General features: G+C 40.7%; 2 protein-coding genes across 2 annotated transcripts; one reads left to right on the top strand and one right to left on the bottom strand.

The window, feature by feature from the left end:
- Nucleotides 1-1,322: 1,322 nt before the first annotated feature.
- On the bottom strand, nucleotides 1,323-10,087 carry st13 (ST13 Hsp70 interacting protein). The gene is made up of 13 exons (XM_084072151.1): nucleotides 9,959-10,087; nucleotides 8,945-9,088; nucleotides 8,008-8,059; nucleotides 7,727-7,811; nucleotides 7,016-7,089; nucleotides 6,751-6,817; nucleotides 6,384-6,468; nucleotides 5,667-5,777; nucleotides 5,208-5,310; nucleotides 3,736-3,852; nucleotides 2,972-3,038; nucleotides 2,646-2,779; nucleotides 1,323-2,289 (listed from the first exon to the last, which is right to left on the bottom strand). Exons 2-13 carry the CDS (start codon nucleotides 9,052-9,054, stop codon nucleotides 2,149-2,151), a joined length of 1,146 nt encoding a protein of 381 aa, XP_083928277.1. The 5' UTR covers nucleotides 9,055-9,088; nucleotides 9,959-10,087; the 3' UTR covers nucleotides 1,323-2,148.
- A 566-nt stretch (nucleotides 10,088-10,653) lies between these two features.
- On the top strand, nucleotides 10,654-25,418 carry xpnpep3 (X-prolyl aminopeptidase 3, mitochondrial). The gene is made up of 11 exons (XM_084071670.1): nucleotides 10,654-10,948; nucleotides 11,328-11,450; nucleotides 13,208-13,395; nucleotides 15,098-15,317; nucleotides 15,622-15,806; nucleotides 19,019-19,081; nucleotides 19,398-19,511; nucleotides 19,866-19,951; nucleotides 20,207-20,384; nucleotides 23,761-23,881; nucleotides 24,299-25,418. Exons 1-11 carry the CDS (start codon nucleotides 10,879-10,881, stop codon nucleotides 24,463-24,465), a joined length of 1,515 nt encoding a protein of 504 aa, XP_083927796.1. The 5' UTR covers nucleotides 10,654-10,878; the 3' UTR covers nucleotides 24,466-25,418.
- Nucleotides 25,419-25,500: the final 82 nt, after the last annotated feature.

Genomic DNA, 25,500 nt, shown 5'->3' with positions numbered 1-25,500 from the left:
TTGAGAGTAGACCTCAAAGAGATAATTGATGTCTCCCCAGGACCCAAACTAGTGAAAATAGCCAATCTACAAGCTCAAAACGCATACAAGCTCACAATGCATTGCATCACAATGCGTTTTGAGCTTGTCGAGTGGATTTTCACTACTTCTTAAGTTTCTTTTACATGGAATTTCTTAGATTTAAAAGAAATATGTAATATTCTCTTAATGTTTGAAAAACTGAATACTAGCTTATTCCACACAAGTGAAAAATGGCCTCAAGAATATTGGCACCTTTTATGAAGTAGAAAAGCAGATAGTTGTCTTGAGGTCAGACGATGGTAACCGGGTGAGGGGGCAAAAGCCAAAATCCTTGTGAGAGAATGCCCTGTGGACTAATCAGATCAAATTAGAGATTTATGGTAAATTGCATAAACTGTATTTAGAGTAAAGTAAAAACAAAGCCTTCAAAGAAAACACTGTCAACAGTCAAACATGGAGGAGGTTCACTGATGTTTTGTATTGTATTATGTGCTTTGTAGACTGGGTGCCTTGAATCTGTACATTGTACCATGAAAACTGGAGATTACCAAGGTATTTAGTGTTTCACCCTATTTTTAGCGGCGCTAGCCGCTCTATACCTTTAGGTATAGAGCGGATCCTGCTCTATACCTGACTTTGTCCGTGTTCACCGTCAACGTTCTGATTGGTCAGACCCGTCAACGTTCTGATTGGTCAGACCCGTCAACAAAGTGATTGGTCAAGCTTCACGTGACACATTGTCAATATATTTATTTAATCGTATAAACGCATTATAAACACATATCGAAGACAAAATGTATCAAAGGCGCCGCTACCTTCACACAGTGTGTGATTTTTTTTTACAGTCTATGGTTTTACCCAGTGTCAAGCTGTCTCTGTCAAAGGTCATGGGTAGGAAACAAACCCATCTTGTATCATCACCTCTCTGCCCTCGGTTTCCTCTCTCTATACCGACCTCTGAAATGAAGCATAAAATTGCCAAAAATAATTTTGACAATACCATTTCTGTTTGTTTTATGAATTAGAAGGTTCTTCTTAAGTTCTGAATCAAAAACTAAATGTCTGTGCAATTAACAGTGAAATGTGCGACTGTATGGAGTCAGAACCGGCATGGACTGTATTACAGTAAAATATAAAAAACAAATTGAAATTTGGACCTGGTTTGTTGTAGAAATAAATAAATATAATGCAGTCAAATTGAAGGGAATGGCCTACAAACCTTTGTTAAACGATAGTCATATGCCCTAACTACTAAATCAACTAAGTTTAGTGTCGATCTGAGAAATGTGAAGGAATTCCAATTTCAAAACCATTTTTATTTATTGATTTATTGATGTGAATTGTCATTTTTCAAAAGAACAGTAACATTTTTTGCAATTGGAAGATAGACAAAGGAACATGTTATCTTACAGCGAAGGTGAGAGGAAAAACGGGGGAAAAAATACAAAAAACTAAATCAGCCAAAGGAAAAAACAAGTGCTAGCCACTGTACATAGTAAATTCTCTGTTCCAGATAGAGAAAGATGGATGACATATTGCCAGTTTAGAAATGGCTGTAAAATGTTTGAGCTTGTGGCTTAACACAAGTGTTCTCTGTTAGCAAATTCAGGTCACATATACAGTATAATCAACCTGTAGTTAGACAAAGACCCAGGTGAGGGATCAGTGTGATGAGCAAAAGGGGGGTGGGGGAGGGGGGTTGTACCCGTGTTGAATCACTGGGTGAATTAGACTTTTTGCTAACAAGCTGAACCCCAATTAAGATCATTTAAACGTTGCTGCTGCCCCACCTTTCCTCCCTTGAGTAGTATAAAAGCTTACTGCATGCCTTTCTTTAGCTCCATTATTATATTATTCATGCCATTAAGCCATCCACCCTCTCCCCATTTCACCCATACACAGTGGAATAACTGTTAAGAAGCAATGTGGCTTGCCAAATAGCATCACTAAACAAACATCCATTAACCTCTTGCACCATCCTCTTCTCACAATTATCTTTTACTCTGAACTTAAGACTTGAACTCAGTACTCTTCTCTCCACATAAATCCTTTCCTCTGTATCCTTCTTCTCCCCACATTTATCCATTCCCCTATACCCTTTCTTCCTCCTCCTACTCTTCGTCCACTCTAGGGTTGTGGCGGGGCTCCTCCAAACCTGGCACTCTCCAGCTTGGCGATGAGGGCCATGATCTTGGGGTTGCCCTGGTACTTGGCAATGTTGGCTGGGTTCCGGGCCATATCCTGGAAAGCAGCATTCACCTCTGGGTCCTGGAGTTTAACACGCAAGAGAAATCACTTATAAAAGGCAACAATGAAAACTTTGTGTAGCACAAATGGGTATGACATGCTTTGCCATAATTCCACAATAAAAGTAAAAAGCAAAATTTAAACAGGAATATTATAGACATAAAGTAGAGTAGATCTAAATATCTAAAGGTAAACATAAGGAATAGTTATAAACAAAAACAAAAAAGTAAATCAATCTGTTAATCAATATGACACTTTTATTTTGTTTTGATTATTTTTATGGATCAGGAACTGGGTAGCTAAATGGTTGGGATGTGTAAAAATGTACAGATGAAAATTGGTGCAAGGCAGAGGAGGAACTTGAAAGTGTAACACACCTTTATGGCATTAACGATTTCAGGGTCCTTCAGGAGATCCCCAATTCCAGGCATGCCAAAGGGCGAGCCACCTGGCATTCCACCAGGCATGCCAGGCATGCCACCAGGCATGCCACCTGGGAAGCCAGCACCACCTATAGAACCAGAGTTATGTTAAAAAAGGACTAATGGTTTATGTTAAATAGTGAAGTACAGGGTTTATGTTAATTGTCATGGGGAGCACAGGCAATAATTGGTCTGTGATTTAATTGGGTACCAGATTAAGATGGTGATAAAATGTCCTATATTCAACTAGATGGTGAAAAAAGCCAACATTTTTATCTTACCTGGGAACCCTGGGAACCCGCCAGCTCCACCAGCTCCTCCACCAGCAGCTTGTCTAGCCTCTTCTTCCTGTTAACGGCAATTATTATTAGTTTTTTATATCAGTTTTAATATTCATGCAGCACCTGCTATACCCAGTATTGACCAGTGAACCACTGGTCAATACTGTGTTGAAAAGACGTAGTTGGGGAGAATAATAACCAGTACGCCTTGCTTTTCCTAAACTAAATATATTTTAAATGTGGGCATTCGCTCGGTACATCTCGCCCTCCAGTAGTAGGGTGAGGTGGGTCTCTGATAGGAACTGCTTGGTATGGAAGATGGGGAGGGTTATGCTGGCGCTGGCCCCCAGAAATATGGGTGGCATGGTGGTATTCAGCTTATGTACCAGGTCCTACCAACAACAGAGTCAAATGGTAAATGTTGCTTTTCAACAAGAACACTGCAACATAAATATCTTTAACAGCTTCAATGCACAATAACCCTCCCTGCCAATCTATCTCATGGTCCAGTCCGGAACTGCATACTGTATATACAGTAGGTGCTCGGACACTCCGGGGACTTTTTGCCCGAACACCCTGGAACAGAGTCAGACATCACAGGTAAATGTAAGCATAAAATATTCAAAGCCGTCACCTTATACAGTATATTTTGCTATACATCTTCCAAACCAAGCAGTTCCTTCCTGAAAGCCTCCCAATACTACAGAGTTTATTTGTGACAGAGCAGCTCCATCTCTGCATGCACGAACGCAGCAAAATCTCACCTTCTGTGCTCGCTCATGTTCTTCCCTGGCTTTCTTTATCCTCTCCTTCTTCTCCTTGATATCCTTCTCCTCCCTCTTGCGATCGTACTTGCGTCTGTGCTCGATGATTTTGTTAGCCTAGAGGACAGGAGGGGAGACCTGGTTAATACCACCAGGGAAATTCAGTTTTCAGCTTGAGTGCTCAGGGGGCAGCAGTTAGGGATTAAGTGCCTTGCTCATGGACACCTTGACACATACAGTACAGTAGCCGGGGCTTGAACTGAGCCTCGTCATACAGGAAAACCCATCATGCCTGAGAGTCCACCCCATTCAGATGCTATCAATGCAGTGAATGGGATATCATCACGTTTTATCAGACCATTGAATGGGCGAAGTAGGGGCATTGGGTGTTATCAAGACATACTGACCAAAGTTCATTTTCGGTTTTGGACCATGACGGAGGCGCGCAGTCTCAAGCAAACTGGAGCCACGTGAGGGACCACCGAGCGAGCTAAAGCGAGCGAGTTGCCGTCCCGAATGTTGTGACGTTCGCTTGAGCCTACTCAGTGCCGTTCGAGTTATGTACCGATAGGCACAGATTCCAGCTGTCTTTCTGTCTGGACAGATTATGCCCATATATGGGTGTGTGTACTGTATGGTGTGTGGTATGCACTCCTGTCACTTTCAGTTTAGAGCACTGCAGAGCGGAGGTGTGTTTGTTGTGTCTGTGTCCAGCTGATGCTCGTTAATGTTATATACATCAAGGCAATAACTGTACTGTCAAATAGGCTTAAAAAAAAAAAAGAAAAAATCTTTACAAGCAACCCTCTCAGGTATTATAGATATATAACAATGTGGTTTACAGTTAGTGAGAACTTACATTACTTTCCCGTAACCTTGTATAATCTTTATTATTTTTGTGTGAAAGCACTTTGTACCTTTGTTATTTAAAAGTGCTTTATGAATAATTAAATAAATAAATACATTTAAACTGAAGTTAATGGACAATGTTGAAGATAATTGAAATAATAATATCATATCGATATCGTCAGCCCTGTATTGTAAAATGTGTGTATCGCTGAGACACCCCTCGTGTACATTTTTGTCCCATTGTGCCACATTATGATTGAATTAAAACTAAATATAGGCCTATACGTTGTCTCAAACACTTTTATGCTCCTCTGACAGAATAAATAACAAAACAATGGATAGATGATGCAGTTGTGCCACATGTCATATTTAACTGATGTCACTTTAAAACGACGGCACCAAAGCAAGGATGTCTCATTATGTTAGATGTCTTTTTCATTCTTATGTGCATCTTGAGACACTGTTCTTCATTTGTGAGCATTTTGTCAATGATGACTTTAAGGACATCAGAAATCAAATTTGACTTTGTTCTGTAACAAATTACCAAAGTATCTGTGCTTTACACTGATGCTTCGGCGAGAACTTACAGTGAGATCCATAGTGTATCATATCAGGTTCTGTACCTTAGGTTGGACTTCCTTCAACAAAGCACTGGCGTCATCATCATAGTCCAGCTTACATGCTGTAGCCAAGTCCTTGGCTGCCTCCTCCCAGTTACCGAGGAGCCTGAGGTTCACAAAGACACACACTTTACACACGCTACATCGCTACATTGATCTCTCCTGAAGATCTTCATTTTGGAGGCTGGGTGAAAACACACACCTGGCCTGAAGAGGTACTGGCTGACAAAGGAGTACCAGTAAGAGAGAAAGAGCAGCCACACTCATAGCTCCGATGCAAAAATATAGATTTATTTAAACGTTAAAAACAATATTTTGACAGCATTGTCTTCATCTGGGTGTACCCGTGGCTAACCCTAACCCATTTACACATACATATTTTTGTATTTGAGCTATGAGGGTGTACTTTTCCTACAGTAAGATATTCATTTTGATAATAAGAGAGCTTGAATAAAAACATACTTGTGAGCTTTCCCCCGCCATTTGTAAGGCTGTGCAGAGTCTGGGTTAATGTCGATTGCTCTGTCGCAGTCCCTCTTGGCTGCATTAGGTTTCTGCATCCGGATGTAGACACTGATATAAAGACAACAAATCTGTTACATTCACCACACAGTGCTAACCTTGACAGATAATGTAACAAAAGGTACTGTTGCCAACACAGAAGAAAACATACGGACTGTATAACTTATTAATCTTAGACTGAATATTTTACGGAAAAAACATTAGATATACATCTCTATTGTGTGCTGCAGGCCAGGGTTTTGCTTTCTCAAGTTCAAGTTAAATATACTCATGCAAGATAATTACATTTGAATGTAAAAAAAGGTTAAAAAAACAACAACACATGGACCCATAGGCATGTCACTATGACTCAGACATAACCATGAACAAATCCGATATGCCCATATATAGGCATGTCTCGAGGAGTGTGGTGCCCGCCACCGAGACGTTCGGATATGCGGTTGTCCACAACATATACATTTTTTTAAATAATAGACTAAATCGATTAGTTCCTTGTTCAATGTGGCGTGCAAAAATGTTGATTATTTTTAACAATGTTTTAATAAAAATGATCGTAATCAAGGTAAAGGTTTGAAATAATCATGATATTGATTTGAAGTCATATCACCCAGCCCTAGGCAGTGCTGAACACCACATTTAGATCTTTGGGGAACTCACCTTGCCCTCTTGGCATAAAGAATGGCTACACAAGGGTTCAGCTTGATAGCATCAGTGAAGAGGTCCAGGGCTTTCTGAAGCTCACCTAATTGACAACAGATGAAACAGCTTATCGTCGGATGAAAACCTCATACGTCAAAAAAGTTCCTTCTTCTTCTTCTTCTTCTTCTTATTATTATTAAAATAAATAACATTTGAAATTGTGAAAATAGCCGATCTACAAGTTCTCAACACATTGCGCCGTGTTCAAATATGGAGATACAAGATTTATACCCGACCGGGAAGTTATGAGAATCTGGAACAACCATGGACAATAAATCTGCATAAATAGCAATGCCATTCACTTGTATTGGAATTCTCAACCCACCCTCTCCTAAAGCGTTAATGGCCTCCATCTTCTTCTCATCGGCCTGGTCCATCATCTCCTCTGTTACCTGAAAGACACAGAAGTTCAGGCAAGTCTGGCCTGAGAATTTGAAAGCCGAAGCACAACAATATTGGGATATTTGGTAAACATGGAAATGTTTTCTATTAAATTGGGTGTTATTTACCCTTAGTGATATGGGTTAAAAATCACATTGCTATATTTTTAACCAAACATTAATAATCAAAATGTAAAACACATATTTCACCTCCAGATTTTCAAAGTCTCCCATCTCCTGTGGTTCATCTGTATCTGGTTCAATCACCCCCTCATCGTCAATCTCTGCAGAAGAAAACAGTTTATGAGAATACAACCTCCTGTGATTAATAAACACTGCTTTACAATCTAAATTAGTGGTTTCAGGAGGATTTGCAGGCAAGGTCAAATGCCTCTAGTTTGAGGACAAACTATATAAAATGATTTATATAGTCTGATCTCACGCTGCTATCACTACCATTTTGGGTTGCCTACTCAACTATAACTATATAGTCTGATCTCACGCTGCTATCACTACCATTTTGGGTTGCCTACTCAACAAAACAAAATACCTAGTTAAAGCACAATGACACTTTGGTCGAATATTCACATTTGCAGGTCAGAAATGCCTTCCATTAATCGAACTTGCACATTGTCAGCGGAATATTGCTGACAGTGACACACCCACATCAGGAATGTCACCTCTATGGCTACATTTCTCAATACTTGGGAAACAGCGCTGACAGGAGATTTCCTCAGTGCCTGCGTGAACTCGGACAAAACACTGCACTTGACAGATATAGACAGTGTGCCACTTTACCGCCCGCCCTCTAACTAGAGGCCAATAATGACTTTATGGATCTATGTGGATCTTGAATTAGGTCTCAGAAACCATTTGTCCCAAACCCTACTTAATGCTATGCTGTATGTGGGATGGACAAACCTATATCACTCTCATCACTCTCAGAGGGAACGGGATGCTCAGAAGCTCGAGTAAAGGTGGGAGAAGGACCACATGGGCATCCACCCTGAAAACATCAAACAGTGTAGTTGTCAATTGTTCGTAATAGAGTGAGATTTGTCTGTAAACTCAAAAAACAAAACAATGTTTTTTAAACTCATTCTTAGAGGTATGCAACAGACTATACAGAGACTTTAACAGAGATGAAATAGTATACACAATATTTCTATACAGTGCTGAGGATTCTTTTTATTTCTTTTTACCTTGCATGAACCGCCAGTCTTGGAAGGTCCTGGAGGAATTTTGGCACCCATTCTGCACCAAATGATATAAAAAAGGAATTAATTAAGCCAATTTAAGTATACGTGATCTCCATAACAGTTCAGAGTCCAAAACCTGTGACACTTACATATTTTAATTAATAATTCTGATAGCTCATCAGCAAAATGTAGATGTGATAGTCATATTGTCCAGAAGCTACAAGCGTGCTGGTTCCATACTGAAGACCAAAGGTTTCCTGGATTTTTATTTTATATCATTAGTCTACTCAGTCATTGTTCTAGATTTGTGTTATACACCCCCGGCAACTACAATACCACATGCAATTTTTCTGTAGCTAATCTCACAAACCGTTGGACTGACCACCACCAAACTGCTTGTGCACACTACTAGGCCAATGTAGAATCCCACTTACTTTTGTTCACATACATTCTATACTAGCCCAAACACGTCACTGCAGTACTGACTCCCCAACATGAGTTATTATTCATACAGTACCAAAACTGCAGATTAGTAATAATGTATACAGCACCACTACTGCATGAGTCAGGGCTCCAAACTAAGTTTTAGTTGGTTGCACTGGTGCCCAAAACCTTTTCATATAGCCGCACCAGCTTAATTTAGGTGCACCCACACATCCACTAGTAGCACTGCACTCACAGACCTGCTAAATGTAAGGTGCACTGGTGCGACCAATGAAACGTTTTAGTTACACTGGACAGATTGTGTGGGTGCATGTGCACACCAAATGGGTGCACTCTGGAGTCCTGTAAGTTACCTACCATTGATACTGTTTCACCATTACTGACAAAACTGAACAGTCAAGGGATAAATAGAGTCATCTAAATCCCTTCTTGTAATCATATACATGGGTGACTTGTTAACATGTGTTCTAAGCAGTCCAGGCCGTGCCATACACACCCCTCCAACCAAATCCTGACGAATCCCAACTCGGGCAGGTGCAATACAGCAGGATTGGAATCACACAGTTGGACGAAGGCCTTCAACTCGGTCACTTTCCGTGGGTCCATGTTGACTCCTCTGGTCCGTCCGGAACACTTGGAGCTGCTCATGAAACACAACAGAGTGAGACAATTAAACATATCTTAGCTGCTAAACGTAACGTTAGCGTGAAACAGATTATTTTATGACCCCCATTTCAGAGGAAACGGGTAGCCAAATTTCGTTATTTGTTATGACGGTATGTCGTCCCAAATACAAAAAGGGGTTTCGAAGGGGGCTTGGACAGTGATTCTCAACCTGTGGGTCGGGACCCCCATTGGGTTCCTCACATGATTTTGGGGGTCCCCCAGATGACAGTAAAGTGACAATTCAAGGACTTAAGACCTTTTTAACACCTGAAAAAAAGCAAATAAAATAAATGAAAACCATTACTGCATCAAAAGTAATCAACAAACTATATTATAAAACTGGTCAAACATTGGCCAAATTGTCAAATAATATAAGAAAGAAGCAAAAGATTTGAAAATAGCTGATAGATCGTGTATTTTCACAATATTTATCCGTGGAACCGTGTCAAACATGTAATGCTTCAACCCAAGTGCTTGTCAGGGTGGGGGGGTCCCCAATTCAAATATGATAATGATTATTTTGGGGGGTCACGGCCTGAAAAGGTTGAGAACCACTGGGCTAGGAGTAGGAAGCGGGAGTAAAACAACCGCAATTTAGCCGCTTGAAATTGTCATTTACAAATACACGCGGTAGATTTGATAAACGTTTTACGGCGTGATCGGCGATTTCATTACAGAAGCTTCTGGAATAATGATTCTGCAACAAGACGCTCACGCGCTGTTTGCATGTCCATCCATGCACCATGCAAACACCATCATTCATGATTAACGCGTCACGTACATCAGGTTTTATACATATTTCGACGTGATTTCCACAAACCACCGCGATCCAATGGCTACCCACCTGTAGGGAGAGTTAAATCTTCTCGACGAGTGGTTGACGAGAAGAAAACTGCAGCAGAATCAATTGCCCACAACGGATACAACACTTCAATGATGGAGGCGTCGCTTTGATATTTTCTGTTAGGCGTTTACTCGGACAAAATGATCAAAACATGGGGGTCCTGACCAGCGTTGCCAGATTTTGCGAGAGAAGTAAGCAACCAGGTCTATGAAAACAAGCTCAAAAGAAGCGATGCGACGCGTTGTGAGCTTGTAGATCCGCTATATATATTTTTTAAATGAATAGAAATGTGAATATTTTCGAAACACTTTAACAACATAATCTTGTATGGGGGGTCCCTGTCACAAATACATATTAATTTGGGGGTCCTTGACATGAAAATATTCTAGAACCACTGGTTTAAACAACATTAGGAAACAAGCCCAAATAAGCAACTAGGCCTACACTTTAGAAACAAGCCAAAAAAAACGCAACCCGCAACTTACCAACATTTACAAGCAACATTATAGAAAGATAAGCCCAAAGTCGCTTACAATAAGCGGACATGGCAACGCTGGTCCTGTCTCATTGTGAACACGTCGCAGGGAAAACGGGTCATTCTCTGTTTGATCCAATCAGAGCACCAATACAGCTCCGTCTCCGCCAATCAGAACGAGGGACTTAAAGGGAAGGCCCATATTGTCACCTTACAGACAGCAAGCAAGTGTGCATGACATGATGATATAACAGTTCGTGTTTCCACTGGCACTCTCCATGGCTATTTGACAGGTACACAACAGATTGATTGTCGCCGGTTCAGCACAATACTATGTCGTTTGAACTGAGTCTACCTCCTGCTGTGATCATCATATCCATATGATCCATTTTCCGTTGCATAAAGCACACATCATGGGCTTTGACTGATCGGTCTCGCCTACACAATGTTGTCCTCACCCAACCTTCTCGTCAGATCGGCTGTCAAGGTCCTGTCACGCTCTAATTGGAGTCGAGGTAAGATGTGATATTTAATGGATTGTCACATTTGTTCTGAACGTTGCACTGTTATCTTATGCAGATACTAGTGAGAGACGCGTTTCATAACACCGAGATATTGTTTTGTTCTACTTTCACCTTCTATTCCGTAAATGAAACGTCAAATAAATCCTTCAAAATGAGAGAAGAGGTCTATGCCTGCATGTCCATTGTAAGTCATTACAGGTCTATTAGTTTTTTTCTTGACCTGCAAAATCATTCATGTATGGTGCAAGTGTGTGACAGTTCTGCAGCATCATTAGTGCATTATATACAGTAGGTGACATAAGTAGGAATGTGAACTCTTGAAGCTGGACGCCTCATATTAGAATCTGCTGTTTGACGGTCTACTCTATAGGATATGTGTGGTGCCCATGCAGGAAGATTTCTGTGAAACCTGGAGGTCTACAACCGAAGACTGTTCCCCCTCGTTACCTGGGACAGCCAAGCCCATTCACACACCCTCACCTCATAAAATATGGTGAGTATATTTACTATGCAATTGGCTGCAGTGTACAGTACGTTACCAGCTTTCAATCTTATTGGCTCATTCCTTAACCACTTTATATATTTCATTGACCGGGGTCCCCCTTTACTGTCTGGGATCAACTTGTTTTACAGTTTTATGATTCGGTCTAGTGAGAATCTGCGGATACGGATTTAGCCTGTGCTCCCAAAAAGAATTTCTTTGGAATCCAGGGGTCTCATATTGTACCAGGGGTCTCATATTGTAGGGCCAATCCAGAAACCTTGGAAATCTTTTGAATCCGGCAAGTTTCTTCAAATACTTCTTGGTATACTTTACACTACAAGTACTAGGCTACTTGATCTGGCATTCATGTTGGGGAACAATAACATTGCATTGTCCAACCAGATACAGATATTAGTGGGGGAATTTGTGGCCTAGACCGGATCATATTAGTCCGTTCAGAACTAAAACCAGGCTTTCTGCCGTGTGGACGCGAGGTTAGGGTACCCCAGGGGTCCATACTAGGTCTGCTCCTTTTTGCCCTCTACACCGAATCTATATATTTTTTTTAATAGACAATCTCCAAGCTCACAACGTGTTGCCACCTGTTGCTGTAGATCTGCAAGGTTCAAGTGGTTAATTAAAAGTTACTGATTCACAGGATGGTGTTTAAAACAAAGACAGCATAGCATCACTTTTACACACTGACATGCAAATATCCTTGATTCATCTGTGAATTTATTTAGCATTTATGCTTGTTTGTGTCAGAGTGATTCACAGGTTCTATGTATTCCTTATGTGACCGTGGCTGCATCTCAAGTTTTCCTTGGAGCTGATTCATTTACAGTAGAAACATAATACGTTCAGTAATGTACACTACTATCCATCCCGTTGTAGTTATGATCCTGTAGGAGTAAGAAGAGTGACATTCCAACAATTTGTAGGTTATGAATGTCTACTGTAACAGTCACAACAGCTTGTAAATGCTGATATCTACAACTGTTTATTGCCCTGTCTCTCTCTGCCTCGCGTTTGAAACGTTCATGTCAAAATGATAGACGGCTGTTTCACTTAGTATGCAATTTATTATAAGCTCTGAAATGCTGGAAAGTATTTCAAATTACTGGCTGTCTATCCGGATAAATATCAAATTAACAGGGGGTGTGTCATTTGCTGAAAAACATTAGTTATAATCAAAAAGTACCTTGATCCACATTGGTAATTATGTTAGTAGAGTTCTCCCAATAAAACTATTGCTATAGGGCTTAGTTGGAGCAAAGAGAATAGTACGAATGGCCACTTTAAATTATCTACTGCTGTAGAATTGAACGACTAGGAATGAGGGATATCTATTCATTGTATATTATACAATGACGAGAAACTACAGTGACGCAGCTGCCTACTTGCTAGTCAGTTGCTCAGTGCATCCTGGCCAGGCATTGTGGTTTGGTAAATCTTCAGTGCACTACAAGATATAAGATCTTGTCCTAGATGGTACATTAGCTTATCAATATGCACCAGTTCCAGAAGTGTGAGGGTAATGTGCATATACATAATAGAGCAGGTTATGTGCATATGCTTATTTAATTAATAGCAACAATGTCACAGTCGCAGCATTGTCCCAATCGACTGTGCAAAGGAGTCAGCATATAATATACATAGAATGAGAGACATTGTCAGTACCATTCCTTATTTTTTGATTCACACAATTGATGCAGACACATTATTACAAGGCGTTTTAACATATCTACCCCCACTCTGTTCCTCAGGTGAGGTAACTCCAGGCTTGACCCAGACAGAGTATGAACTCCGCAGACACAGGCTGGCCTCCCTCATTGAAGCCCAGGCCGACCGGCTAGGACCCTCTGTTGCCTCTGGTTCTCATGTGGTCGTTGTTCTATCACACCCAACCCGTTACATGACTAATGACATCCCCTACCCCTTCCACCAGAACCAGGTGTGTATTTGATTTGAAGTTGCATTTCTTTTTTCTCCTTCCTCTTTTTCCATTCGGTTATTACTTAATTTACTTTGTTGGCTTTGTGTTACATCTGAATCTGAAACTTTTTTTTCCTTCACATTGTGAATGTATATATGGCAAAAAGTGGAGGATAGCCTCCCCCTGGTCAGCCGGGGCGCCTGATGGAGGGGAAGGGAATTGGTTGGAATAACGTGTTCCTTCCACGCGCTACGTTCAACCAGGGAAACTCCCCCCTGTCAGGTGACAAGGAGGTCAGTTGGCTCTCATGCATTGAAGGAGGCATGAGCTCGGCCCTGGCCTCCTAGGCTGGTGGGGGGAGTGTAGTGTCCAGGATCACTTAGCAAATTGGCACCGGGTGAAAAAAGGGTTACAAAAATCGAGGGATAAAAATTATAAAAAGTGGAGGATAGGCTCCCAAACATGAATTAGAGAAGCGAACCACATGAAGTCTAGCCTCCCTATTCTGGTGTGAACATTCAGCAATAATAGCAGCAGATCTATCAGCTCACAGTGCGTGATAATGTGATGATCTACTGCGAAGGCCAAAAATTGCCAACCTATAGATTTGGTCTAGAGGGAAAGAAGTCCCCCAGGGTCAAAAAGGTATATAGGGTTTCAGTGGTTGATAGTCTGAAACATGCTCCATTTACATCGCTTTGATTAGGCTTCGATTCCATTTGCACACAAGACCTCAAAATCGAATGGCCAGATTGCCATGAAACGTAATGTGCACAGGAGTGATAAACCCTGATTTTGGTGATCCAATGGCCTTTTCTCTGGTGCCATCTTTATGCCAAACCGTCCAGTTGCACACAAGTTATTAAAACATTTATTGGCCAGGCTTCGAATGCTATCATATCCATTGAATGGGACATTATCACATTTTATCAGACCATTGAATGGGCGAGTAGGCGACATACTGACCTACCGGCGATTTATCAGACCACCATTGAATGGGCGAAGTAGGCGAGATTCTGACCTACCCACGATTTATCAGAGCGTTCATTGGGCGTAATCAGGAGATACTAACCTAGGGGGGCAGAGCAGTCCCCACAACATCATTTACGATTCTGTGCCTATCGTTATATAACTCGGACGGCGCTGAGTAGGCTCAAGCAAACGTCGCAACGTTCAGCACAGCAACTCGCTCGCTTTCGCTCGCATGGTGGTGCTTCACGTGGCTCCAGTTCGCTTGAGACTGCGCGCCTCCGTCATGGTCCGAAACCAAAACTTAACTTATATAAGTCATCTCCGTCGGTAGGTCAGTATGTCAGTATGTCCTGATAACACCCAATGAATGGTCTGATAAATACTTTGCCCATTCAATGGTCTGATAAAACGTGATAATGTCCCATTCAATGCATTGATAGCATCCGAATGGGGTGCCTATCCCTTGTGCCAACCTCAGGCCAAAATGTCAACCTTTTACACAAGGTATCTCATAATCTAATTCCAGGATGAACCCTACTGATTTTCCCTAGCCTCCCTTCTCCTCAAGCAACGGTAGGGAATGTGAAAAATCATGCTTCATACGTATGTGAGGAGAGATGTAATGTACTGTATCACACATGACATTTAATTAATAATTATTCACTGCAGTGCAGTCACTGACTTAGGGTGTGCATTTATGTAAAACCTTTTTCCAAGGACATTCTGTTTAACAATATCTCTCTTTCAGGATTTCCTCTACCTCAGTGGCATTCTAGAGCCCGACAGTGCCTTGGTTCTGCATGGAAATGGGCGACCAGACCAGGCTATCCTGTTTGTGCCCCGCAGAGACCCAGCGAGGGAGCTATGGGATGGGCCCAGATCTGGGAAGGACGGAGCAGTTGCTTTGAGTGGTATAGAGCGGGTTCACAATATTGAAGAGCTGGGGTTGGTGCTCAAGAGCCTCAAAGGTTAGTGGCGCTATTAAATAATTTACAGCTCTGGCTTCCTTTAGCTGTTTTGGTCAATACTTCTGTTGTTTCTCACCAACAGAGGTGAGAGCTTGGTGGAGTAGAGTGTTAAAAATGTTTCAAGCATTTTGTCATGCTTCAGAGGGATGTTCTACAGTCCCATAGTTAACACTCCATAAGCACTTTCTTCTTTACTTAGCATACTCACTGAAGAAAGGAGAGACTATCGGAGCTCCAGCTGGAAGCGACTGCCCAAATTATAGACAAAACTCTTCTCTTCTCTTCTTCACTCTCTCTCTGCCAGGCACTACAGTGTGGTATGACAATTCACAGCCATCCCACCCTCGTTTGCACCAGACTCACGTCCGTCCTCTGCTGGAGGCAGGACCCATGGCACGTGCTCTTAGGCCTCTTACGCACTCCCTCAGGGCCCTTAAGAGCTCAGCTGAGGTGGCCCTCATGCAAGAGGCTGGTCGCATCACAGCACAGGTAGGTATTTAAATCAGGCAAAGGCCCTTTGTTTCAATCTCTGTTTTCTCATACAGTATATGCCATTTCAAAACAAGCAACTGCTTGTGCATGATTATGGGGGTGGCAGTGGCTCAGGGGTAGAGTGGCCAGTAGAGCGGCCGGATGGAAACCGTGAGGTTCCCAGTTCGATCCCGGCCTCCCCCAGAGTTGGTGTCGAAGTGTCCTTGAGCAAGACACTGAACCCCTAATTGCTCCCGATGAGCAGGTTGGTGCCTTGCATGGTTTCCTCCGCCATCGGTGTATGAATGTATGGGTGAATGTAATGCACAATCTATGTAAAGCGCTTTGGATAAAAGCGCTATATAAATGCACCATTTATGATGTCAGCCATGATCAAGTAAACTGTGTTTCCACTGGAATACCGGTACATTGCTGGGTAAAGAAATGACATAGATTGCTGGCATAGGCGGTGGGAGAGTCGTTCCCACATGCCCTTTGTAATGATTAAGTTACCGTCATGTAACGTTCTTACTTCAGATTAAATTAACGGGTACAGTTCTTCAAGACGTCTGCAAGACTTGTCTATAAGCACTCAAGACTAGGCCTTTGGGGATGATAAAATATGTATTTGGGACTAACCGAATCAATACATATCCATCTCTGGGCTGGCAGATGGATAATTTAACTCTACTACTACTATTAGAGGCTAATTAAACTCTACTATGGTCTCTTTCTCTCTCTCTCTCAAAAGGAGTTATGCTACCTTTACTCGCATTGTAGATGGACACTCCATCTTCCTGCAAATTTATTTTTCACCTTTTTCAGAGACCATTTTGTTAATTTAACAGATTTGCCACGATTGGAGCCTTGCCCTCGCTGTGCCACACTCTCTCTCTCTCTCTCTCCCTCTCTTAACATGCTCTCTCACCGAGGAAACAGAGACACGGTCGCTCACTCATCAGATGCTCTCTTGACCTTACTCTCGACCCAACCTCAACTGCCTCACACACATTTTGCGTTCTCCACCAGAATTCAAGAGCGTCAACATTATTTTTATGAAGCTTTTTCTTATAGTCATCAATAGTTTGTTCTTAGAACTCTCGTCTCTTATGTAAGCACCGTCATTATGCTACCTATAAAGTGACGCTTTGCGTTCACACTCACGCGACAGGATAATAATGCAGGTATTCTGACTAGGAAGGGTGATGTGATATTGACAGCACAAAAATATGAAATCGGCACATGTTCTCAGTGCAGGATGCCAAAATTAAATATACCAGTAAAGTGCAGGCATTTCAGGCGAGGGGGATGTTGTGGCGTAAATCATGTGAAATGTAATAAAAAAGGTTTTGCAAGATTACTTTTTTTTTATGGCTTGCATAAAGTTTTGATAGGCTGAAAAAACATTTCATATCTCTGCAAGCATTACTTTGTATTTGAGATTTCCTTCTTCACTAGTGCAGAACTCTTAATACAGTGTTTCTCCAACACATGTTCAGAGTTTCAAATTTGGTGAATCTTTATTTGAAACTTTGGTGGGTGCACATTTACACTATTGCAGACAGACTTACTGTATTTCTTTCAGAGCTGAGTTTTCAACACCAACTTTTCAGAGATCTGCCCACACAGTTGCGAGCTTTATTCACATTATTATTGACAGTGTTCTGTCACAGCTTTTGTGTGAAACTCTGAAACAGACAAAAAACAACAACTATTGAGTCAAAACATAGTAAAAACTAGTAGCAAGGAATAGTAAAAATAGAATAGAATACACCAGTTACATTACAATACAGCACCAGAGTACAAGGGCTCATTAAAATAATAACATTGAGAAGTAGTTCATCATTCAAGTGTGTAAAAATCCAGTAAGGTTCCCATCTGTTCAAAAATAAGTTGGACTGTCTCCATCTAGGTGGTTGTGAGACCTTCTCCATGCGACACAACACCGGAGGGAGGAAATGTCATGTTTCATATTATTAAAATCCACAGCTATGGGGTAATCCCATAATTTCTACGAATACTCTTACACTCACCAAGTGCATTGTTTGAGTTTCCTGCTGGCCTTACCTACATACAGTAGGCAACGCTGCAGGGGCAGAGTATGAGGTACACTAAATGAGTAGGCTGCATAACAGCGTATCATGTTCCTGTATCTTAAAGGGAATTTCTTCCCAGTTAAAGGATGATAAAACACACTGTTTTTAGTGGTGTTGTGGCACTGAGCGCAAATTCCACCGCCGTTTGGAAGTGGGCTAAAGGAGGATCAGCCTCTGCTTATGTCTGCTGATGAGCATACAAAGTTTTGTGGTGTTATGTGAAAGCTATTGAGTTATTGCTTTTTGTGAAAAGCCATGCCCTCTAAAATATGAATTGGCTCTTTGACTATTCCCCCATTTTTCTACCAATTTGAACATTGTGCCAATTCCCTCTTCCCCTTGTACTGTAGTCCCTTGTCGCTGCTGACCCCTACTGGTTGGTTCATTAGGGAGGGTGTAGACGAGCACATCAGAAAACGTAGATGGAGCTTATTGGTCCTTTTAGGCACATTTGCTCCTCATGAGGAGAGGCATATATGTAAAGAATGTCATGACTGCAGATCAAATGGTTTCATTTGACTTCCATAACCTCCCAAATGGATTAAGATTTGTTTCAGTTTGATAAAAGGTGACTGGCCGGTTATGCAGTAACCAGGAAGTGTGGCCAGTCTATGATGTCAGTCATCTATGTTGTCAGTACTTTGACATCAGCACTCTGACTTCTATTGACTTCCAATATAAAAAAAAGTAAATTCTAAAAAGTAAAGGAAAAGAAAAGCTATTCAGAATATTTGCAAGATATTCAGGGATTTACTTTCCACACATTTGGTACTGATTGGTCCAGTAGTTTGCGAGATTAACTCTGTTAAAACAGACACACATGAACACACACAGACAGACTTACAGTATAGCTCTTATAGAGCCATACAGATGCTGTGAAAACCAGAGCTTAAAAATCTAAACAGTACGGTAGCAGACCCAGCCCCTTTTCACACATGTTTATCATGTTTGGGTCACTTTTGACTTAAGTTGGACTAATTTATACAGTATCGAAGATATAATATTAGAATTACAATGTGGAATTTGGAAGTTTGCAAGTTAAGAAAGAGTGTGTTGATAATATTACACTGAATCAAACTTGATCAATCAAGCTGACTTGGCATTTGGAAACCCTTTCCAATTATTTTCCTGCAGGCATTCAGGAAGACTATGGCTTTTTGTCAAGGGGACATCGATGAAGCTCTGCTCTATGCTAAGGTAAAAGTATTTCACAGCATTTCATGTTATGATTTCTATATCCACTATCTATCTGTGACCAAAGGTTTTGTCCGTTGATTCTTTAGACATGACAATGTTGAACTGAATTGCTCTTAATTAGTATTGTATGCCGGTATTGGCAAAAAACATGATTTCACAGTAATTGTTTCTGTATAGTGCCCTATTCTCAATATGCCTCTTCAGCACATGGAAGCGAATAGAAGAATATTTGAATTGGACACTAGCCTGACCACACAGACACAACGTATTGTCAACTAGAAGGAATTTCATGGGAATTATGGGAACTTTCTCTCAGTTTGATTTTGAGAATCGTGTCCATGGCGCCAACTTCCTGGCCTATCCCCCTGTGGTTGCAGGAGGAAACCGAGCAAACACGCTGCACTATATAAACAACAACCAGATTGTCAAGGTAAAGAGACCCATGGTGAATTGTTTTTAATTGATTTCATTCATTTTACACATTTCAGATTTAAAAAACACAGATACTATACTGTGTTTATAAGGCTATTATGTGTATTGTTTTTGTTTGTGCTCAGAAATACTGGATTTTCCACACAAAAAAACCCAGCATATTTAATCAGATGTTTATAAAAATCCATGTTTTTATTTGGTTGCTGATTTTATTTTATTTGGTCTCATGCAAAGTTCTTTGTAGCTTTGTTTTGATGCTTGGTACGTTTATTAGTATTATTATTATCAATGAAGAACTAACAGATTAACCAGATAAATAAATACAAGATTTGTATCCGTTCTCTCTCCTCAGGACGGTGAGATGGTTTTGCTTGATGGTGGTTGTGAATACTTTGGTTATGTCAGTGATATCACACGTACATGGCCAGTGAATGGAAGGTAAGTAGAACCAGTGACCAATAACACCTCCAGTGATGAAATCGACAACCAAGCATAGTATAGCATCTGTATAGCCCCCTGTACGGTACCGGTGCTCAGTAATATGTAGCTCATTTGGACCCACTTTAGCAGAACACTGAAATGTAAAGCAAAAGGATAAGCCAAGCACCTTATCTAAATACATAACTGCTGACAAATCAGACGAATTGTATTTGAACCTGAGTAAGGACCACATTGAATTCCCTTTCTTCCCAGGTTCAGTCCGGCCCAAGCAGAGCTGTATGAGGCTGTTCTGGAGGTCCAGCAGTCCTGTCTGTCTCTTTGTTCCCCTGGAGTCAGCCTGGATCACATCTACAGCACCATGCTGGCCCTGCTGGGGCGACAACTCAAACAGCTGGGTTGGCCAATTGACAGCGATGCTGACATCCTGAAGGTACAAGACATATACGCTTTTATCATGTGGCGCTGTAGGGGCCGAGTGTCTGTCCACAGCTAATATCGCAAACCACTGGACAAATCGGCGCCACTTTTCTTGCATGCTGTGAACGCTTAAGTAGATGCCTGAATATTTTTCTCATGTGTTTTATACTTATTGTTTTAATATTTAACTTTTTCAAACGTACTCATAGTACTGACTGATATCATAGACTGGTTACATGATGTCCAAGTTCTACATGGAAGCCACTGCATTATTAGACCCCATCTTGTTCTAGCTGGGGTAGAACAGTCACTAGTGACAGGAAAGGTATGCAGGTATGCGCTCAAAGCATTACCTGGTTGAGCCTACAGTCTGCTGTGTAAATACACATTTGAATTTAAAAGAATGAATATCAAATGATAGAGCATTATTATGCATTACAGGATCTTTTAAATAGAAAACCAGGCAGAAGCTCTTGAATTTGTGTTGCCAAATTTAGAGTTATGAGACATTATGAAGGACAATTATGGAATATTTCTAAGGTACCCTGGCCCAGTGCAAATTCCTCATCTTCCCTACTCCCTGCCTTACATAGGTCCCTACTGACCCATTTGAATTTAACCTTGCACTACTCGAGGTGCACATTTATTAAACTCAACAAGTATTTGATCAAGTCTCAAAAGTGGGATGTAAACACTTAGACCACATAATAAGGTTCTCATATTTATGGAGCAGTATTGTACTGCAATCTTTCATTTGCCTGGCAAATAAAGTCAGGTGTTTGTGTGCCATAAAGGAGTGTGGTCAAATGTTGTGAATCGAAGCTCTTAAAATGTTAATAATGCTTTTATAGTATACTGTTTGCCAGGTGAACATTTACAGTTACTCATTATTACATCTTTATCTACCAAAAGTACATATTTACAATGTATTTCCTTTACCAAGAGATTAAAATGGAGCTCACAGTATATGGCTGAGATCATATTTTATCGCCATCCAAAACTGGAATAGTCTAGGGCATGTCACCTTCCTTACCTGGGTTACTGTTTTCATACGGTTTACCTAAAATATTATCTGTCTTCCCCAGCAGTTGCGTGAAGTACCACAAATAAAAAGTAACCATATACAGTATACAGACAAACTATATTTAGTGTTATCACACTATCATTCCTTGAGCCTGGCATACAATTGAGAAATCTTTGTTATATTAAGTGTTTATTTTTACCCTTGCTGATGGTTTGTGGTCAGGAAATGGCCATAAGCTTCTCTGGCCAATTTAAACGATGAAATAGTGACCTAATTACACCCTTCATAAAGCACAATATACCAGTGTAACTACCTATAATAGAGGCACTCCTTTCCTGCAGCGGTTTACTTCAGGGAAATAAAATGAGCATGCCAAACCAAAGCTTAATGTACATTTATTCAACTTGGGGTTTCCTTTAAAAGAAAGGAAAAAAAATCTGAACTCACTCTCTCTGGAAAAGTTTGGAAGTGAAACTGTACGGTAATGGAACAAAGAATGATTTGTAGCGGTTAGGGAGGCGTTTGTTCAAAACGCATAGCAGACTGACATGCTAATTCTTCATGAAGACAAAGAATAATGAACTGGTATCAACAAGAATGAATGGATTCCAAATTCCCTACATTTTCAAGACACAAGTTACATAAGACCTGGGACGCCCTCTTTCGGTTTCTTTATCATGTAGGCTATCACTTAGGGCTAGTATTGATGTGTGATCTTTCCATGTAGTCCTGGGTTTAAATCTAGGCCCATAATTATTAGCCAGCTTAGACTATGTTATATATTCATTTGCCATGGCCCACTGACCTTCTCTCACTCTAGATACATGTGGAGATAAGTGGGGCGAAGCGAGGACCCCACCACCGTGTGTACAGTACATACACAGACACGCACACACGCTCATATGCATTTTTCATTGATGGTGACCCAAAATTGCACATCATTTTTGCATTTTATTGGCCTGTTAGCTGTGTTGACTTTGACATTTTTTTGTCTTTCTCAACTGTCAATAGAATATATAATTATACTAATGAATGTTTAATTTGTTATGCTCACAATCCTAAAGCAACGGTGGCTATAGTTATCTATACCAGAAAGGAAAGGTTTTTCCTAGGCCATTATTCATACACCGGAGTGCTTCATAAATACCACCAAAGGAGTGCACCAGATGTGAAATTGTCTGTATACAGTAAGTTTACATGTACATATTCATGTACATCTATTCCACTGCCATTTGGGATTTTTTAAAAGCTCCATACAAAGTATACACCATATGTGTTATGAGGTTTTGTTTGGGTAAGAAAAAAAATTGTTCTAAAAAGATTATAATTATGTTGCAAATTATAACCAATATTTGGACATCAATAGAGGTGTGCTGTGAGCTGTGATTTTCATAATATATTTTGTAATAGATGACCTTCAGATAGGTTGCATCAATCTTACAGGCACTAAAGACTTTCCAATACTTTCAATGCATTATTATAAACTTGATCATCAGATTGTTATGCCTGGACCAGTTACCTTTATAAAAACTCAGCTGTCAGCTCTAGGCTGCTATTTGACATTGTACTTCTGCTGTTCCTGCCTGCAGTTGTGATCCTTTTTTATGTAGATGTCTCACTTTATCTCTGTTAAGAAGGGTACAAAACTACCCTTCTTAACGGAGTTATTAGTTATAACTAAGCTTTTCTACCACATTGAATTACCACATTTAATCAAGCACTAACATTTGTGGCAGTGCTGGATTTCATTATGGTCATTATGGTGCATTTAAAGGGTTCTACACACATATTGTACAATAGGTTTTCATGTCCTTGATCAAGTAGTCTACTGACTTCATACCTTTCCCTTTTCACTTCCACCATCACTTAAAATTTGACTTTCTCTTTGACTTTGTCTTTTGTAATTTGAGTAGGTCCACCTTTCCTTAATAATTATCTATTAAATTCAGAGACCAATGAAAGATGCAAATATAAGTCTGTTCAACAACACTTTTATGGCCAACTGTAAAAGTTAGCAAACAAACAGGAGAAGGGCGCATATACCAGTATTGCTGAGGTTCTGCTGACCTTGGTAAAGATGTCTTGAGTGAAGAAAAGGCTGCACACTCATAGCCACGATGCAGGATATTTTTTGGATACCAACATTTCGACATGGAAAGGTCTTCTTCAGGGATTGAACTGTAAACGTTAACAGAGCATGGGTGTTGTGCTTGAAAGTTTTTGGAACAACAGAGTGGCTTATACCAGCTGTTGTCGCAGCCAAAAATGTCAATGTATTTGCAGCTTTTGTGTTCTTAATCCACACCAAGCATTTTTTATGTGTTACAGCTCCATTAACATGATGTTTGGTTTTCACTCCTCTCAGGCTGCGAAGAGGTACTGCCCCCACCATGTTGGTCACTACTTGGGTATGGACGTCCATGATACTCCAGAATTGTCTCGTTCACAGCCGCTGCAGCCCGGGATGGCCATCACTATAGAACCTGGTACAGAGAAACTCGAATACACTCTTCAAATACTACAATACTAACAGAATGTTTTTTTTGTGTGTGTGTGTCTTACAATTCAGGACATGGAAAGTCTAATGGAAAGTCACTGATAAGCTCCAACATTCAAATTTCAATTAAGTCCATTTATAAGACACCTTTTTTTGCATTTTCTGATGAAACGGTTGAAATAAGAACCAATAGATTGTCTGAATCATTATGTTCTTGGTGTATCAGTTCGATTGCAGATATACAATAGTAGCTTTATGAGTCGCTAAATATGTTTCAGCAACATTATACGAAATTTGTACTAGTGGTGTACAGCAATATTACTTTGGTCATGACTTTCTCTCGAACCTGAAGAGATGTCAGAGCTACACATTTCAAACTCTTCAATATCCTCCTCTCTTCCCTCAGGGCTGTATATCTGTCTAGACGATGACCAGGCCCCTAGACGGTTCCGTGGCATGGGGGTCAGAATAGAAGATGACGTTGTGATCCAAGACAACGGAGGACCCCTGATTTTATCCTCCGAGACACCAAAGACCATCGCTGATGTGGAACGGGCCTGTGCCCAGAGATAGGGCAGGCAGACAGGCACAACTGTTGAAGTGTCAGCACCAAAGCCAGGCAGTGTGCTTTGTGATTCACCTATTCACATAACTATGGCACGTTCAGGGTCCCTAAGCCTAAAGTTTGATAGATGCACACTGCAAGATTTTATTTTCACACCATGGAGGTGAAATTCTGCAATCCTAAAGATTTAATTTTTTAACTGGAGTGAAACCATTTTTTCCAGATGTTTTCTTGCCACATGCTGTTCTTTGATAAAAGAATTAGCAAAGAAACCCATGAATGCTGTCTCTACAGTTTTGTGTTTTGCAGGCTACCACATCTCATCCTGTGCAACTGTCACCAACAATATTCAGAAATACAAACAAACAAATATTGCGGTGTGCATCTTCCCCTAAATCTCAAGTTTGAGGTGATTTGGAAATAGGCTAATGTACCAGGTGCATTAAAGAGTTTTCCTCCTGAACAATGGCCACCATCATGGCATACGCCTACTTGTATATGTTTACTACTCACATTATCTTACATCTACAATGATGCATACACCTGCAAACGCATTCTCCATCTCTTGTATTTTGCTGTCTCATCTTAAAAACAAAAATACTGTATGATGGGATGGAATTACCTAATTATGTCCATCTTGGAGGCTGACATTTTCATGACCTAGTTTTTTACAAAAGGGACATAGAGTATTGTGTCTAAAATAATCAGCCTGATAAACTTGGGCTGGAGAACCATAGGCTGGCTACCCATGCACTGAAATAGTTGAAACTTGAAAGTGTACCTTGGCAAGGTTTTGGTGAGTGTATGTGTGTGTCCACGCCGGTATGTGTTAGTCTTATTTAGAGAGGGAATGTAAGGTTGAGTTTCTCCTGTGTGTTACGTGGAGGCAACAAAGGACATTTTATAGATGTCAAAATGTGTTGCTTGACTCAATAAACTCCCAACGGCTTTCTTGTACGTTTATTGCAAGTCACAGGATAGCATCCCTGGAAGATTTCTGTTGCTTGTAAATTATTTCTGTTCACATGAACAACCTGATGTGA

The sequence above is a fragment of the Gymnoscopelus microlampas genome (genome assembly GCF_963454915.1).
Source record: "Gymnoscopelus microlampas genome assembly, chromosome: 11".
NCBI classification, from domain to species: domain Eukaryota; kingdom Metazoa; phylum Chordata; class Actinopteri; order Myctophiformes; family Myctophidae; genus Gymnoscopelus; species Gymnoscopelus microlampas.
This window is presented reverse-complemented; position numbering and strand designations above follow the sequence as displayed.

Coding starts and splice junctions, on each gene's coding strand:
- st13 (XM_084072151.1), bottom strand. CDS start 9,054: ATGGACCCACGGAAAGTGACCGAGTTGAAGGCCTTCGTCCAACTGTGT. Junction 5,311..5,666: donor TGGCGGGGGAAAGCTCACAA/GTATGTTTTTAT, acceptor TGTGAACCTCAG/GCTCCTCGGTAACTGGGAGG. Junction 3,039..3,735: donor AACATGAGCGAGCACAGAAG/GTGAGATTTTGC, acceptor TGCCGTTAACAG/GAAGAAGAGGCTAGACAAGC.
- xpnpep3 (XM_084071670.1), top strand. CDS start 10,879: ATGTTGTCCTCACCCAACCTTCTCGTCAGATCGGCTGTCAAGGTCCTG. Junction 13,396..15,097: donor ACCCCTTCCACCAGAACCAG/GTGTGTATTTGA, acceptor TCTCTCTTTCAG/GATTTCCTCTACCTCAGTGG. Junction 15,807..19,018: donor CTGGTCGCATCACAGCACAG/GTAGGTATTTAA, acceptor ATTTTCCTGCAG/GCATTCAGGAAGACTATGGC.